General features: G+C 38.2%; 1 protein-coding gene across 1 annotated transcript; it reads left to right on the top strand.

Moving 5' to 3' along the window:
• The first annotated feature begins 5,628 nt into the window (after positions 1-5,628).
• Positions 5,629-13,536, top strand: pax9 (paired box 9). The gene is made up of 4 exons (XM_027004845.2): positions 5,629-5,705; positions 6,282-6,914; positions 8,855-8,994; positions 12,574-13,536. Exons 1-4 carry the CDS (start codon positions 5,702-5,704, stop codon positions 12,826-12,828), a joined length of 1,032 nt encoding a protein of 343 aa, XP_026860646.1. The 5' UTR covers positions 5,629-5,701; the 3' UTR covers positions 12,829-13,536.
• Positions 13,537-14,552: the final 1,016 nt, after the last annotated feature.

Genomic DNA, 14,552 nt, shown 5'->3' on the forward strand with positions numbered 1-14,552 from the left:
CTCCTTCAGACTTTCCGTGGAGTCTTTGGCCCGCATTTCTCTTCCCTTTGCTGGTATCTGATTATGAACACTACTAAATTAAGAAACGAATCTGAAAATAAGGCAATTACCAGGTCACACTTAGGTTGAATTTACGACATTTCAGGGTACTCCATACATGTATCCAAACGCACGCTTTTTGAGTTTCAAGTCTAACCTTCACAAGCTTATCCAAATGTAGAACTAATAAACAGACAGGTTAGTCAAAATAAAACAGGGAACACGGCCAGTTATTATAAGCAATTATTATCTTGAAAATACTATATTCTGCAGTATAATGTGTTTCTGACGTTCGAATTACTTTGTTAAGAAGACTGATATATATCACAGCATTGCTTGTAATAACGAATTAATGAATTTAATGAATGCTATGAATTTTTAGACCTTGATTATTCTATGCCAAACAATCAAATAATGATTATCAGGCAAATAAAATTTCACAGCAGTTTACGTTTTTAAAACATTATAATAGAAAACAACCATATATGTATAAATACAGTTTATTAAAACAAGAAGTCGTTAATGGTTAGATTAAGGGAATTTATAAGAAGTTATTATCGTTGTTTTTTAGCCGACTTGTTAATATCGATACAAACCAAAAGCGGTGTGCTCTTTACTGTTCGAATTGCGAAAATGTAATATATGTAATGGGAAACAGATATCGCTCATTAATAATTATCATATTATTTTAGATTTTTACGATTGTTTGGTTCGAGATTGGTAAACATTTGATTACAGCTTTGATTTGACTTCTACATAAGATTTACGTATACAACATTTAGTCTATACTTGGGCTATAAATACAGGCTACTTCATGTTGCACAACTATTAAACGACAGAAGCCACGACTGGAGTTTTATCCCTTTAGACAGGACTGCATGAATAATTCTTGCGGTAACATTTTTATGTTCCTTTCGCACTCTCACGTGAGGTCCCGCTGCTTCTGGGGTGAGACTTGGCTTCACCATCACATCACACCATCACTGAGATGCTGTAGATTTTAATAACTGTCGTTATAAATAAAACATAGGTCGCAGGAGCCACTCAAACAAGTTACTACATCTGTAGTTTCCCACGTTCACGTTTGGCCTTGGAGGCTAGAAAAAAATTCGGGATAACTTTCTTTGTCCTGTAGACGACCTGTGGTCCAACACGACATTTAATATAGATTTGTAGATCCTGGACAGGTGTGCATACACACACAATAACAGCTTAAAAAAAGGCAATTTACTGAGAAAGTAACAAGATAATTACTAAGATAATATGATGTTAGCCGAGAAACTGCTATAGATTGAAAATTATGATTCAAATGCTTCATCAAATGTAATTTCTGAGAATAAATACATCCCATTATTTGTTCCCCTTGGTAATCGTAATAGTATATACTACAATGATAATATAATATATAATAATGTGCTAGTAATATATTTAGTAACATTAAGGTTTGCCTGTTATATTTTTATACTGCACATTCATCAATGTATGTCGCTCAGAAAATGGGTTATATAGTTAATGTAAGAGGCAACGTTGGTAGCATAGTTTAAGTCGCTTTAAAAAAAAAGGCGTGGTGATTGAGTTTTCATTAAATGATGAATACGTAAATAAACAAAATCTGAACCAAACACGAGCCAATTTATCTATCACACTCCTCCAAACATGGGGGAGTTAAATATGATGCTTAGAAATACAAACTAAGAGCAAATTTCTATTGTATGGCTCTTATAGGAATTTGACACTTCTGCTGGAATTCTTAATTCGACGTCTTTGATTTGGCATCTGGAATTGAGCTGCAGAATTGTTTATTCTTAGCTGCCTTAGCACAAACATCACATCTACACAACAACATGGCGCACAAACGAAAGCTAAGTTTATATTTTTGATCCCAGCAGGTTTCCTACATCTCCTACATTGACTGATGACCTATTGACCTATGACGAACAAGAGTTCTGCTGAATCTTTAATTCATGTAACATATGGCAAATGAACTTTCGAAAACAACGTCATGACCTAGGTGTGCCTGCTGCCTTCTCTATGACTGACATCAGCTTTATAGAGACAGACAACTATTTTCTCCTTTTCACATATTATTTGAATCTTCCTTAAAGAAATACGAAATACCTTTAAATGTACAAAGCCATTAGTATCGGTGTATGAGAAAATTCATTATAAAAGACAGAGGGGCGCACAGTAATTAATCAGAATAAATTCATATGACACTAGCTGTTAAAGGATGCATATCCTAGTCATGAAGGCATGCGTGACTTGAACGCGTTATCAGCAAAACACACCGGTACCTCGAGGTATAAGCTTTTTAAGGTTCAAAGATATGGTGCTGGCATGCTTTCATTTATTAAAAAAAAAAAATACATTAAATTATTAATGAATTAACATTTAGGCCTATTTAAATTGAATCTTTTGGGATAAAATGATTTCTCAATACTCTGTCCACACGACTCAAGACTACGAAGAGTTAACAGTGACGGCTTTCTCCATAAACACTTTCTGTCCTATACGCAGAGAAAATGTCATTTGGCATAAGTCATGAAAGGGCTCTAATTGTTGTACCGAATCACTAGCGTAAAAATGAAGGCTGTCAGTGTGGTTTGATGGTATTCACCAGAGAGAAACGAAAATATTTAAAGTGAGCCGTACGTGAAGGTATCGTTTACGGTTCTTAACCGAGATAATCAATTACATCGGTTAAGAATGATGTGACGCACTGACTTGCGGTGGTCTGGAAAAAAAAGACACTGCCACATGCTATTGGCTACTGAAAGACAACTACTGTTTTGAATTACTGAAGAGCATTGGTCTTTATAACTCAAGTACAATAATGAATTAGATTAGGTTTAACTTTATATCTGTTAAACTAAATGTGTGCAGACTGTGCACTATTATACTGTATCAGTTAAAATCGTTTTTGATTAACCGGCTGTAAATTGTGCTGAATAAGCAAACGAAAGTAACATCAGTAAATATGTTAATGGAATTAGATATTAGGGAGAGGAAATCAGGTTAGAATACTATAACTAAATTGCTATAACTAGTTCTTCTGGTAACAATTTGAATATAAATCAGAAAATCGATGACTCGTTAGTCTAGTAACTTAAGACTTTGCACACTGCAATGATCTTCAATTATGAAACATGTAAATAAAGCATGATTATTAACCTCTCGCCCAATACATCTGCACATCATACCTCTCCGTGTACTTGGTTTCAAACGTACGAAGTATACATTGCTACACACTGTACGTTTTGAAATCTGATTTAAAAACATTGTAGACCGACTGAATATGAATGTTTCTTCAGTAACTTCAGTAAGTAAAAGTTCTATGTGCACCAGCTTGTGTTGCGACCGTCGTTTCATTGGGTGAAAAAAACATAGACCCTCACATTCTAACGCGAGTATACGCAAACTGCCAGTACTTAAGCGTCCTGCTTTGTTTCACGTGACCTATAAGTATTACGTAGGCTACGTTTAGTCATTTGATGCAACTTATGTGTCAGTCTGTAAATAGTTCATATGATGTCTGTCTGTAAGTCTGTCTGCAAATAGTTCATTTATATGTTTTACATATTAGGCTATAAGCCTACACTGCATTTATTATTTATATTATTCATATTCATATTATTATGATTATCATCGATAAATACAACAGTATACTTGATTTTCGAGTAACCGTGCACTACAAAAAGAAGCATCGCGCATTGTTAGGGTTCCTGAAAAGCCTACAAAGAAGGAAACAATTGGCTGTAGCCTTTAGCTTCTCTTCTACGGCCATTAAGGGAAGCTGCGCGCGTTTCTTTGCGCTTCAGTGGTCAATGAACTACTCGTGCAAATTAATTCTAAGGCCTTTGGCACTCCTAGCCGATTTTTTTTCGCTGTGCCATGGTCCTCCAAATATCTCTCACCTTAAAATCAGTGTGCAGTAGTTTCTAATAATCCTCTTTCAGTGGTCCTGGCTACTGTCAAGACCAAGAAAGAGAAGGCCAAAGGCAAGCGCGCCAGGTTAGCATTGTTAAGTTCCCGCAGCGGTTTCGTAAATCAATGTCTAATGGAGATTCCGCAAATATTTTGAGTTATTAAAAAAGTCAGTTACTATTAGCTATATATTAAAGCTTTAAAAACAGCTTATAGTGAAAGGCTCCCTGTTACACCGAGAAACGCTTAAGTACTGACAGAAAAACTCAGTATGCTCATTTGAGTATGCATGGTTTGTACAAAAATAAACCTGGAAAAAACTAACAAAAATGAAAACTACAAAAATAAAAATAAGATAGTAAACGAGTTTAACTGGGACCAGCAAAAAGACACAAATAAACTTAGATTGTGATTGAGGTCAGAGACGACTGGAGAGTAAAGTGATCCATGTAGCAAGAAGAAAGATAAAGATGCCGCGTGCATGTTCCCAGGGGTAAACAGGAAACAGTGATAGACACGGCTCGCGAGTATCTTAGGCACCCAGTGAATAGACTGTCAGCCTCTTCAAACAGACCTAAGTGCAGCAGAACAATACCCCCCTACACCTGATACTAGGGTCTCGGAAAAGCAGAAACGCGGAGACTGGTAATAGAATCGATTGGGATGGCTTGCTTTTAATGTCTAAATGTGAGCTGAATGTATCGCTTTAGATAACGAACGGCGTTACCACCAAGGTTCAACAGGCCTGTGGCAGGTAAGGCATATCCTTACAAATGAGCATCATCGCGCTCTTAAGAGTTCAAAGATTAACCTTATATGTGTATGTATTCGGACGTTATCCAATGAAAACCAAGTAGACATGGCACAAGAAAAATCTATCAAACATTCAACCCCCTTTTTTCCGCAAGTTTCAGGCATATGGGTGCTGTTATGAAAATCTACCTGCAGAAATATTTACTTTACATAAGAACAGCCAGCAAGGTGATCAATACAAATGCGCCGACTGTCTAAAATAAACCGTCATATCTTAAAAGTTTTCTTAAACTTTAAACACAGATAGCTTGATTTATTAGCAGTTTTCTCTTGTTTGTTTAATACGCCTTCTTTCGATTAAGTTCGATGGAGACAAATAGCATGGGTTTACAAGCCATAATATTATATACTACACAGTTATGCCTACCGATACAAGTTAAGGCCTATATTTATCGTGCTTTAACCTAATTGGCGAGTCAAAATGTATCTTTATTAAAATGTATTTCTCAAACTGACTAAATAATTAAACTTTAATGCGTTCTTAGGAACCAGCGTTACGAAAACGTACCACGTTATGCTTGTCTAAAGCAAATTCGACGTTGAGGAAATACTGCCCATGACATCAAACGCAAAAGGGGAAGCCTTCAGCACTGCGATCGCTTGTCATGTCAATTCTTTAAGCCAATAGACACACGGCGCCGGATGAAGGCAGAATATGATTGGGTGCTGAGGGTTCGCTGTAGAGAAAAGTTTGAAAGGCAGTCCCATGATTTCTGCGGATGAAATGTAAGCCTGTCCTCCCTTCCATCAGGAAACAGAAGGAGAAATTACCTCCCTTGTAACTAATCTCTATTGCATCTGCCCAAGAGACGATTGATTTCCTCTCGCTTCGACTGCAAGGCAATAGAAATTATTAAAACCGTCCTCAGAGCGGCTTAGAGGACATCACTCTGGAGTTTCTTTTATCATCGGAGTGTTACGCGCAATGGGTAAGAGTGTGTTTTTTACTCATCAAGCCGGAACCTCCATTGAACCTCCAGTCCACCAAAGATTATTACATTAAGCGGGATACTTTGATCGCACGTTTCATTTTTAGCTCCGTAGTAAAATTAAAGGGCAATTTTCTCGTTCGTGCTTAAGCATTACTACTTCGCTACTTCAGTGTTTTCGTATACTACGTGAATGTTTGAACCGGGCGGTTATATAATTTTGTCATTTATAATGACCGACCGACTTTTTAAAAAGAATAATGTTCCAGAATATTCAGTCAGCGCCTCGGTATACAGGCTATATTAGTACATTAGACAATGCTATGTACGATTATCCTTTAGAGATGAGTTTGATATGATGCGAAAATCTTGAGGATGGAACAACTCCAGCACTGACACAAGACATGAATAATCTGGGATTTCTGGGCCTCTCTCGAACAAGCTATCTCATGGAGCGAGATTTGAGAATAAGATTTTCGCATCGAACGCACGGGACGGTTTAATAACCGCAGTTTCACTAACGTTTTAACCAGTCCCGCCTTTGTTGTCTTTTTTTTGTGTGCGTCTTCGTCACAGAACCAGCCTTCGGGGAGGTGAACCAGCTAGGTGGTGTTTTTGTAAACGGAAGACCGCTACCCAACGCTATCCGGCTCAGGATTGTAGAGTTAGCCCAGTTGGGCATAAGGCCTTGCGACATCAGCAGGCAGCTTCGGGTCTCTCACGGCTGTGTAAGCAAGATTCTGGCCCGCTACAACGAGACTGGCTCCATTCTACCCGGCGCAATCGGTGGCAGCAAGCCACGGGTTACAACTCCCACAGTGGTAAAGCACATACGGACTTATAAACAGCGGGACCCGGGCATTTTCGCCTGGGAGATTAGGGACCGGCTCCTTGCCGACGGCGTGTGCGATAAATTTAATCTGCCATCAGTGAGTTCGATCAGCCGGATCCTCCGCAACAAGATCGGAAATCTGTCACAGCAGAACCAATACGAGACGAGCAAACAGACTTCTCACCCTCAGCCACAACCCACACTGCCGTATAACCACTTATACTCTTATCCGACTCCGATCGCAGCGGCGGGGACTAAAGTGCCAACTCCCCCTGGCATGCCCACGCTTCCTGGACATATGGCTATGCACAGAATATGGCCCTCTTCGCATTCTGTCACAGATATTTTGGGCATTCGATCAATAACGGAGCAGCAAAGTAAGCACACTCTTAGTTTTTGGTAATGGAAACACAGTTAATATGATGTGGGTTCGCATGTGTATGTATGCATATGCGTGCGTGCGTGCTGTCTGTGTGTGTGTGTGTGTGTGTGTGTGTGTGTGTGTGTGTGTGTGTGTGTGTGTGTGTGTGTGTGAGAGAGAGAGAGAGAGAGAGAGAGAGAGAGAGAGAGAGAGAGAGAGAGAGAGAGAGAGAGAGAGAGACCTATGAGACCGTTTTTTACGCGTGTTTGTGTTCATCTGTGCGTTTTTCGGTGTCCTATAATTCTGTGTGCGGATAGCAGATTATTAACTCTATAGACTACAGCACATGGGTTCTTATGAACACATTAACACAGTTTAAAATTAAATATTGAAATATTTTATTTATCCCATAATTGGGGGTTGAAAAGACATCTTCTGAAAACGTATAATCATCTGTAAAAGTAAGAAATGGGCCACTGTGTTATTCTCATAGATTAACACGGAGGTCGTGGCCTACTTCTGTTCACTGTAAGGTTATTCATGTAGCATCATTGAAACAGACGGATGAGGACTTGTAGCATTAATTTAAGAGCGGATGTTGATTAACTAGGTGTGTAGCGAAGGATCTTGCCACTAGAGATGTTCGACAGTTGTGGTCTTTCAGACAGACATATATTACATAATAAAACATATACGTGTCAGATCTCTCTGGGATTACGTTACTCATTTGCTAAAAAGATCTTTTATGGAGGTTAAGTGAACTTAATAAAATCCAGAGATATTTAACTTTTTAGCTACGCTATTGCTAGCGACATGCCACACGTAAAACATGTCTGAGCATTGTGTCGATATTTGAAAATGATCGACCAGCCTTTTCAAATATCCACCTACTACATTTTAAAGAAATTCAAACCCCTGAATTCGGCTATGGTAAAAATCAGGAATTCTGAAATTCACTGTATGCATCGTTACACAGTAATGCACAAACATGTCTTCAGGGGGGCCGAAATCTAGGCCGTTCGTATTTAAACCTAGCCTTAGTTACTCTCAGAAATCTAACTTTGTCCCATTTCAGCGGCGACGTAGACATACGCATCGAACTAGAAATTCTAGCGAGGAATGTGTTCGCAAAAGCAGACCTTACAAACAACTTATGCAGTTCCAAATTATTTGCAGATGTTTGTGGCAGGTTTTGAAAGTTCGAATAAAGTGTAATGTACACTGTGTGATGTGAGACGCTTTATTGTCGCGACGGCTATACAGGAACATCGTTTTATGAAAGCGATTATGTAGAACATTTGTAAAACACATATTTAAGTTGGGGGTGTGGGGGTGTGCTTTTAGATCATCTGCCCTTTTAAGCACAGGTACGCTATATCTTTCATCTTATCAAGGTCCCGCTCCCCATTAGCACAAACAAAAAGACTGGATTTCGTGAGTACACAAGGACGCAAAAAACACAACTTCATTATACCATGACCCTCCCAAGTTACAGCCCTTTTGGCCTTGCATTTCCAATTCCAAACTTTAGGAACCGTGCATAATATAATATCCACCAGGAACAAAAGGGTAACATTTACTTAATCTAATCTGATCTCACAGGAAGACGTTTGGTAAATACGTGGTCGTTACACGAAAGAATCGTTATATGTACCATTATGCTGTTTGCTCAGCGAGCCACACACAGTGTTTTGAATGTAGGTCCAGAACTGTATTTCAGCAATGCGTCTCAGAAAAGCCTGTCATTTTATTCGGTTTATCCAAAAATATTTAAGTGTCTGATTATAAAACAGCCTTATACATTGTTTTGAGTTTTACGCCGTACTTCAGGGGCCTACTGAATGCGAAATCGTTACTGGCAGGCCAATCTCGAATAAGCTATTCTGCTGTAGCAGTGCTAAACCCAAAATTGTCCTCACTGACTGCCATCTTCCCTGTCTCTGTTTTGCCCCCCAGTTAGTGACAGTCCGACCTTTCCCAGTGCCAGACTAGAGGAATGGAGCGCTATTAGCAGGAGTAATTTCTCGTCAGCGAGCTCTCCACTAGTCAATGGCGTGGATAAGCCTCACTTAGAAGCTGACGCAAAATACTCACAGGTAAAAGAGATCATCTCCTATACTGTCAGAGAGAAATAGTAAATCACTCTCTTACATGGAAAGGACAATTCAAGTTAGATTTTCTTAGCAACTATTCATTCGGTCAATATTCACAACAATGCCAAGAGTAAATGTTTATGATAACTGACAACAACATGCAGAGTGTGTGTGTGTGTGTGTGTGTGTGTGTGTGTGTGTCCATAGAGACTTTCCCCATGTTAGGGTCACCGGAATGTAATGGCTTTAGGTTGAAATTTCGTTTTTATTTTCGAGCTATTATTAATATGATTAAATCATTATTATTATTATTATTATTATTATTATTATTATTATTATTATTATTATTATTATTTAGTAGTAGCAGTAGTAGTAGTAGTAGTAGTAGTAGTAGTAGTAGTAGTAATAAATTAATTATTCATCAGAATTTTAAAGGCGTTATGTATGTGGGTCGGTGTGTTTTTTATTTAATGAAACCCGGGTAACAGTTGCATACGTTGACGTATAGCAGTGGGTTCATAAATAGCATGATTAAATTATATCCATTTGGTAGTTAACATAACCAAAGTCTTTTCATATCTGCAAAGGCTAAGCTGTCCCATTTCAGCACTTTTAAAATTAAATCGAGATAACACATGCATATGTTCATAGAGGGCATGTGTCGCTTGGTTGTAATGATCGAAACATTTAATGAGTTCATAATACATAAAAACCATAACTATATATGCACATATGTGTATTAGGTATATGCATGTAACGTAATAACAACATATCAATTATATGATAATTGGTCATAGCTAATGCGTTTTAAAAATCGTTTAAATTATTTAATCATTTTTGCTCTTTTTCTGCTTTATAAAGACCACATTATTTAGAAAAATAAACTTCACATTGTGTATATCCAAAATTACATCTATGCAATTTGTCTAAGAATTTGTCTAAGTTACAGAGCTTTGAAGCAAATCCTTTAAAAGCTGCGTGTCACACCTAACAAATTGCATTAGCGTGTCATATGAAAATTTTAAACTACAATAAAAGTGGAAACATCTATTTTATCAAAAAATAACGAAAGATCTCTTACATTTATGCTGAGCAAAAGCTGCAATCTTAAAATAGGTTTCAATTCATGAGTACATCACAAATTAATTTTGGAAACTAACTAATTGAAAGTGCTTAAAGTGAGTATCTTGACTGAAATAAGTATGTGATGTGACAAACTGAAACAGGCCTAACCTTGTTATATAACTTTTTCTTTGATCAGTGCGACGGAGGCCACTGTAGCGCTTCCCCTGCGGGACTAATGCGCGGGGATAATATAATAATATAATATAATAATGCTTTAAATATTCTTGGCAGTCGGGTCGTCTGAACGTCTTTCTGTTATTTAAGGATCGTTTTCTGTCGAAAGTATCCATTTTAAAAGAACCAAAACCTCAATCTTCCTATATGATACAAAATCTTCCTACATTAGACCATATTACCGCCTCCTTTATTACTTTATTATTTCAAATCCCAGAACACGATTGAAAATAACATTTTTAAATGTTTTTTTTTTTTTTTGCTTGGCCTGAAGAAAATTCACTACACCCAAAACAACCTGCGTTCAGCAGTGACATATCAGTGCCAAATCTGTGCCCACATAAGCATGCACGACAACGCGTTTCTTTGTGTGAATGCGTGAAAAAAGAAGGCGAGAACCGAGGCGGGATTACGTGTGTACTAAGTGGAGGCGATCGAATGATCCGTTTCGCCTCGCTGGAATTTCACTAGGCGATTGATTAATCGTTTTATTAAAGGGCATAGAGGTTTATGTCTCGTGGAATACGACGAAATAAATCTTTATTACTAGTGCATAAGCATTGCCTATTCGCGCATTACAGCCATGTACAGTCTGTTTCCAAGGTTCAGTGTTTGTTCACTGCGTATACAGCAATGTTATGAAATGTTAAAAGCATCACTGGCTCCGTGTGCTGTCGGGCCACTCGAGATACGAATGATCAGATTTTATGAATCAGCCTAGATTACTTAAGAATTTAGCTGTAGACCGATGGCACTGTAATTCAATTAGTCATGTCTGTCAAAGAGATTAACATTTTGGCAACGACGAAATCATACGTTTCATTAATGTAACTGATAAGATAAATTGTTTAGGTTGCACAATTTCGAAATTAAACTGAATGGGTATTAGGCCTCAATTTTCTCATGACAGGATTCAAATGATTTATGCACTCGTAGTTCCAGGTGACACACAATCAGTTGATAATTCTAATGTTTCTTATCGCATAAATAAAATTGGTTATTTGAACAAGAATTGGAACAACATTACCCGGCGAACGCGGTTCATTTTCGATTTGTCGAACGATTACATCTTCAGGTCACTCTTTCATCAAGTCTCACGCGTGCACTTTATCTACCTTTACAACGAAGTCATAGAGAAGAGTTAACACTAATAGTATCTGATTTTTAATAAGAACAATAAGCGGGTCAATAGCAATTTGTTAAAACTTGTTAGGCCTTTTGAGGAGACTACGGTCGAATCACGTGGAACACAAAAATACAGTATTACAATTACGTTACTGGCATTCGGAAAAAAAAAGTGCTATTACTTAATTAGTGAATATTGTGAAATTAAAAATTGTTTTCTGTTAATTTTTGTTCTTATCTTTTGAACTCGGTCGGCCCCTATTGTCTAATTATTTCCCGCCACCTTAACAGCCGTGGTTAATACCAGAGACGGGAAGTTGTTTTAAAAAGATATTAAAAAAAATACAGAACATGGCACATTTAATAGCCCCTAAGAATATTTGTTTTAATCCTACCCGTACGACCCAGCCTAAATATATTTCCCAGTTCAGCAAGAATTTAAAAAAAAAGTTGGTATTGGAGGGAGTAGGGGTGCAATATTGAAACGCTCTCGCCATCTTTCTGCTGTTTCTTGTGCTTTATATCAGGAGATATAAAGCACTTTTATCTGCTACCAAGTAGCAGATAAAAGATTGTGCGTATCTGGGTTGTGTAACTAGATAATGTTACTTTTACTTTTATAGAATAAAGTTGGACCCATCAAAGATCCATGTTCAGCAAATCTGTAGATAAATCCAGATGTTTTATGTATTTTAAAAAAAGTCCTGTCAAAGTCATCTGTCACTGAGAGCAATGGGCAGGTGAAAAGGCAAAACCCACAGGGGGAGGGGGGTTGACTATTACAATGGGTAAAGGACTAAAGAATATTTATCTGTGCAAAAGGTTTTCAGTAGTGAGGGACCACCCAGCCTCTGAATATTTTCCTTAAGGAAGTTAGATAAATCCCCATAGTATCTCTGTGCCAAACACGGACATTTTTTCTTTCTTCCCAGTACAGTTTTTTTTTTTGTTCTATGACACCTCGTATGCTGTCATCATCCCTTCCTGACAGTTATCTTCACAGATCAACTTCATAATGCAGCCTTCAGTCTCTCATACCCCCGTTTCACTGTAGCAGCAGGACGCGTTCTCTCCCGCTACCTTTTGCTTCGGGTTTTACTGATTTATGTATTGGCCAGTTTTGCTAGCAACTCACGCCGACTCTTTTCGCCCCCACAGACGCCGAATGGCTTGCCCACAGTGAGCAGCTATGTCACAGCTCCCAGCATCCATCCCTACCATCCACCCACCCAAGTGTCGCCTTACATGGGGTACAGCGCCACCACGTCGGCCTATGTGACCGGCCCCACATGGCACCCGCACAGTGGCAGTGTTCTCTCTCCCCACAGCTGTGACTTTGCTGCCCCGCTGACCATCAAGGGCATGGCAGCCGCCCGGGACTTCGGGCACCCTGTCACGGCCTCCGCTCTGTGACCCACAAGCAAGTGGCCCCCGGAGAGACGCACTGCGTGCGTCTTTCCAGAAACTGTCGGCGGATGGACTAATGCCAGCTCGTCGGTGCATTTATGAATGACTAGTGAGCGAGAGGGAGAGAGAGAGATCGTGCCGATGGCAGCCGTCTCTGACCACACTGCAGAGACGAACGCCTTTTTAGACAACGTTGCAGTTTTGGGTGCACAGGTCACTGTGGTCGAGAGCGCTGGAGCTTTCTCAGATGTGTCATTGCTAGTTCAATTTCAGTGATCCTTTCTGTGAATAATTTGTTTTTTTGTTTTTTAAATGGGTCAAATAGTACTAACTGAATAAGCATTGTGTAAAAGAAACAGCCAGTTTGCATTTAAGTGTTTCAAGATGTTATAATCGACTAAAGTCCAGATGTTGTGCTCTGTTTTTATGTCACGTTTTGATAAAAAAGAAAAAAAAAAATTTAAAGAATGCCAAATTTCACTTCTCTTATAATATATTCCTGAGTTTTGGGGAGAAGTCGTTACATTTATTTATTAAACTGTAAGGTACGCAGAATGCTGTGCAGTTACTACAGATGAATGCAAGTAGAGCCAGTGTAGGACGGTGATGCACATTCTGACAGCACCAGAATCCATTCATGCTACATTAATGATCAGTGAAGCTGCACACTTCTAAATATTGCACAATGAAATTGAATGTATCTTATTAAAAGGAGACAAATGACAGAACTCAGAACTCATTTTATGGATTATTTTTCCAAATCCCCTCACCACCATCACCACTAATAATAATAATAATAATAATAATAATAATAAGTGATTTACATATATTTCATCAAATATTTTGTAATAGTAACTATAACATTATTACTCAATCCTATGGCTTTGTGTGTATTTCTGTTATTAATAAGACCAAGGTTTACAGATAATTGCTAAGCAAATTAAGTTGTAAACAAATATAATGGCTATTGCAGGTAACTAATTCTGTGTGAAAGGACCAATGTGCTGCCGTCACTTTTGGGTCCAGTGGCAGTGTAGTTCAGTGTCACTGTGCTTCCTGACATGTTCCAGATATTTGGCAGCTATGTTGAACGAGGCCCTTATTTTAAAACCTTAAAGGATCATGCAGATTAGCACATCAGGCTTTAAGGATTTCAAATGCAGCAAAGGTTTCTGCTTTTCCGACAACTTTAAACAAATTAAACAACACATCTTCAAGTTTAATTTATTTCCTAGATCTCCTTTATGAGACACCCACATACATGCATGTACTGTTCATGTAGTTAAAAAAACATGAATCATTTATTTGATTAATTTGAATGCACTACATCATAGTGACTGGCCATTGAGCATTGTGCTTTCAAATAAAATAACTCCCCAGACTTAAAGGTTCGTTTTAGCATTAGACTAGGGAGAATCAACTCTAAACATGAGCACTTATTTCTCTCTTCAGTCATCTGAATGGTTGAGGAAGACAGGCACGTTCTAAAGTACTTTTTTTTTTTCCAAACCCTAATGGACAGTGATCAGCTTTGAACCCACCTCACCTGGCTCGGGCCCATATGTCATGTGGTCCTGAATAGGAATGTGGAACCTCAGCAAACATTGCAACTCCATACATTTCAAGAGCCCCTAAAATAGAAAACAGGCAAATAATTGCAAGAAATAATAATAATAATTATTATTATTATTCTTACTATTTTTATTATAACTAGTATTCCTAGTTTTATC

This window comes from Electrophorus electricus, chromosome 13 (genome assembly GCF_013358815.1).
Source record: "Electrophorus electricus isolate fEleEle1 chromosome 13, fEleEle1.pri, whole genome shotgun sequence".
NCBI classification, from domain to species: domain Eukaryota; kingdom Metazoa; phylum Chordata; class Actinopteri; order Gymnotiformes; family Gymnotidae; genus Electrophorus; species Electrophorus electricus.

Excerpts from the sequence above, each read along its gene's own strand:
- pax9 (XM_027004845.2), top strand. Across the intron at positions 6,915-8,854 it reads ATCAATAACGGAGCAGCAAA|TTAGTGACAGTCCGACCTTT; the intron begins GTAAGCACACTC and ends TTTGCCCCCCAG. Across the intron at positions 8,995-12,573 it reads CTGACGCAAAATACTCACAG|ACGCCGAATGGCTTGCCCAC; the intron begins GTAAAAGAGATC and ends TCGCCCCCACAG.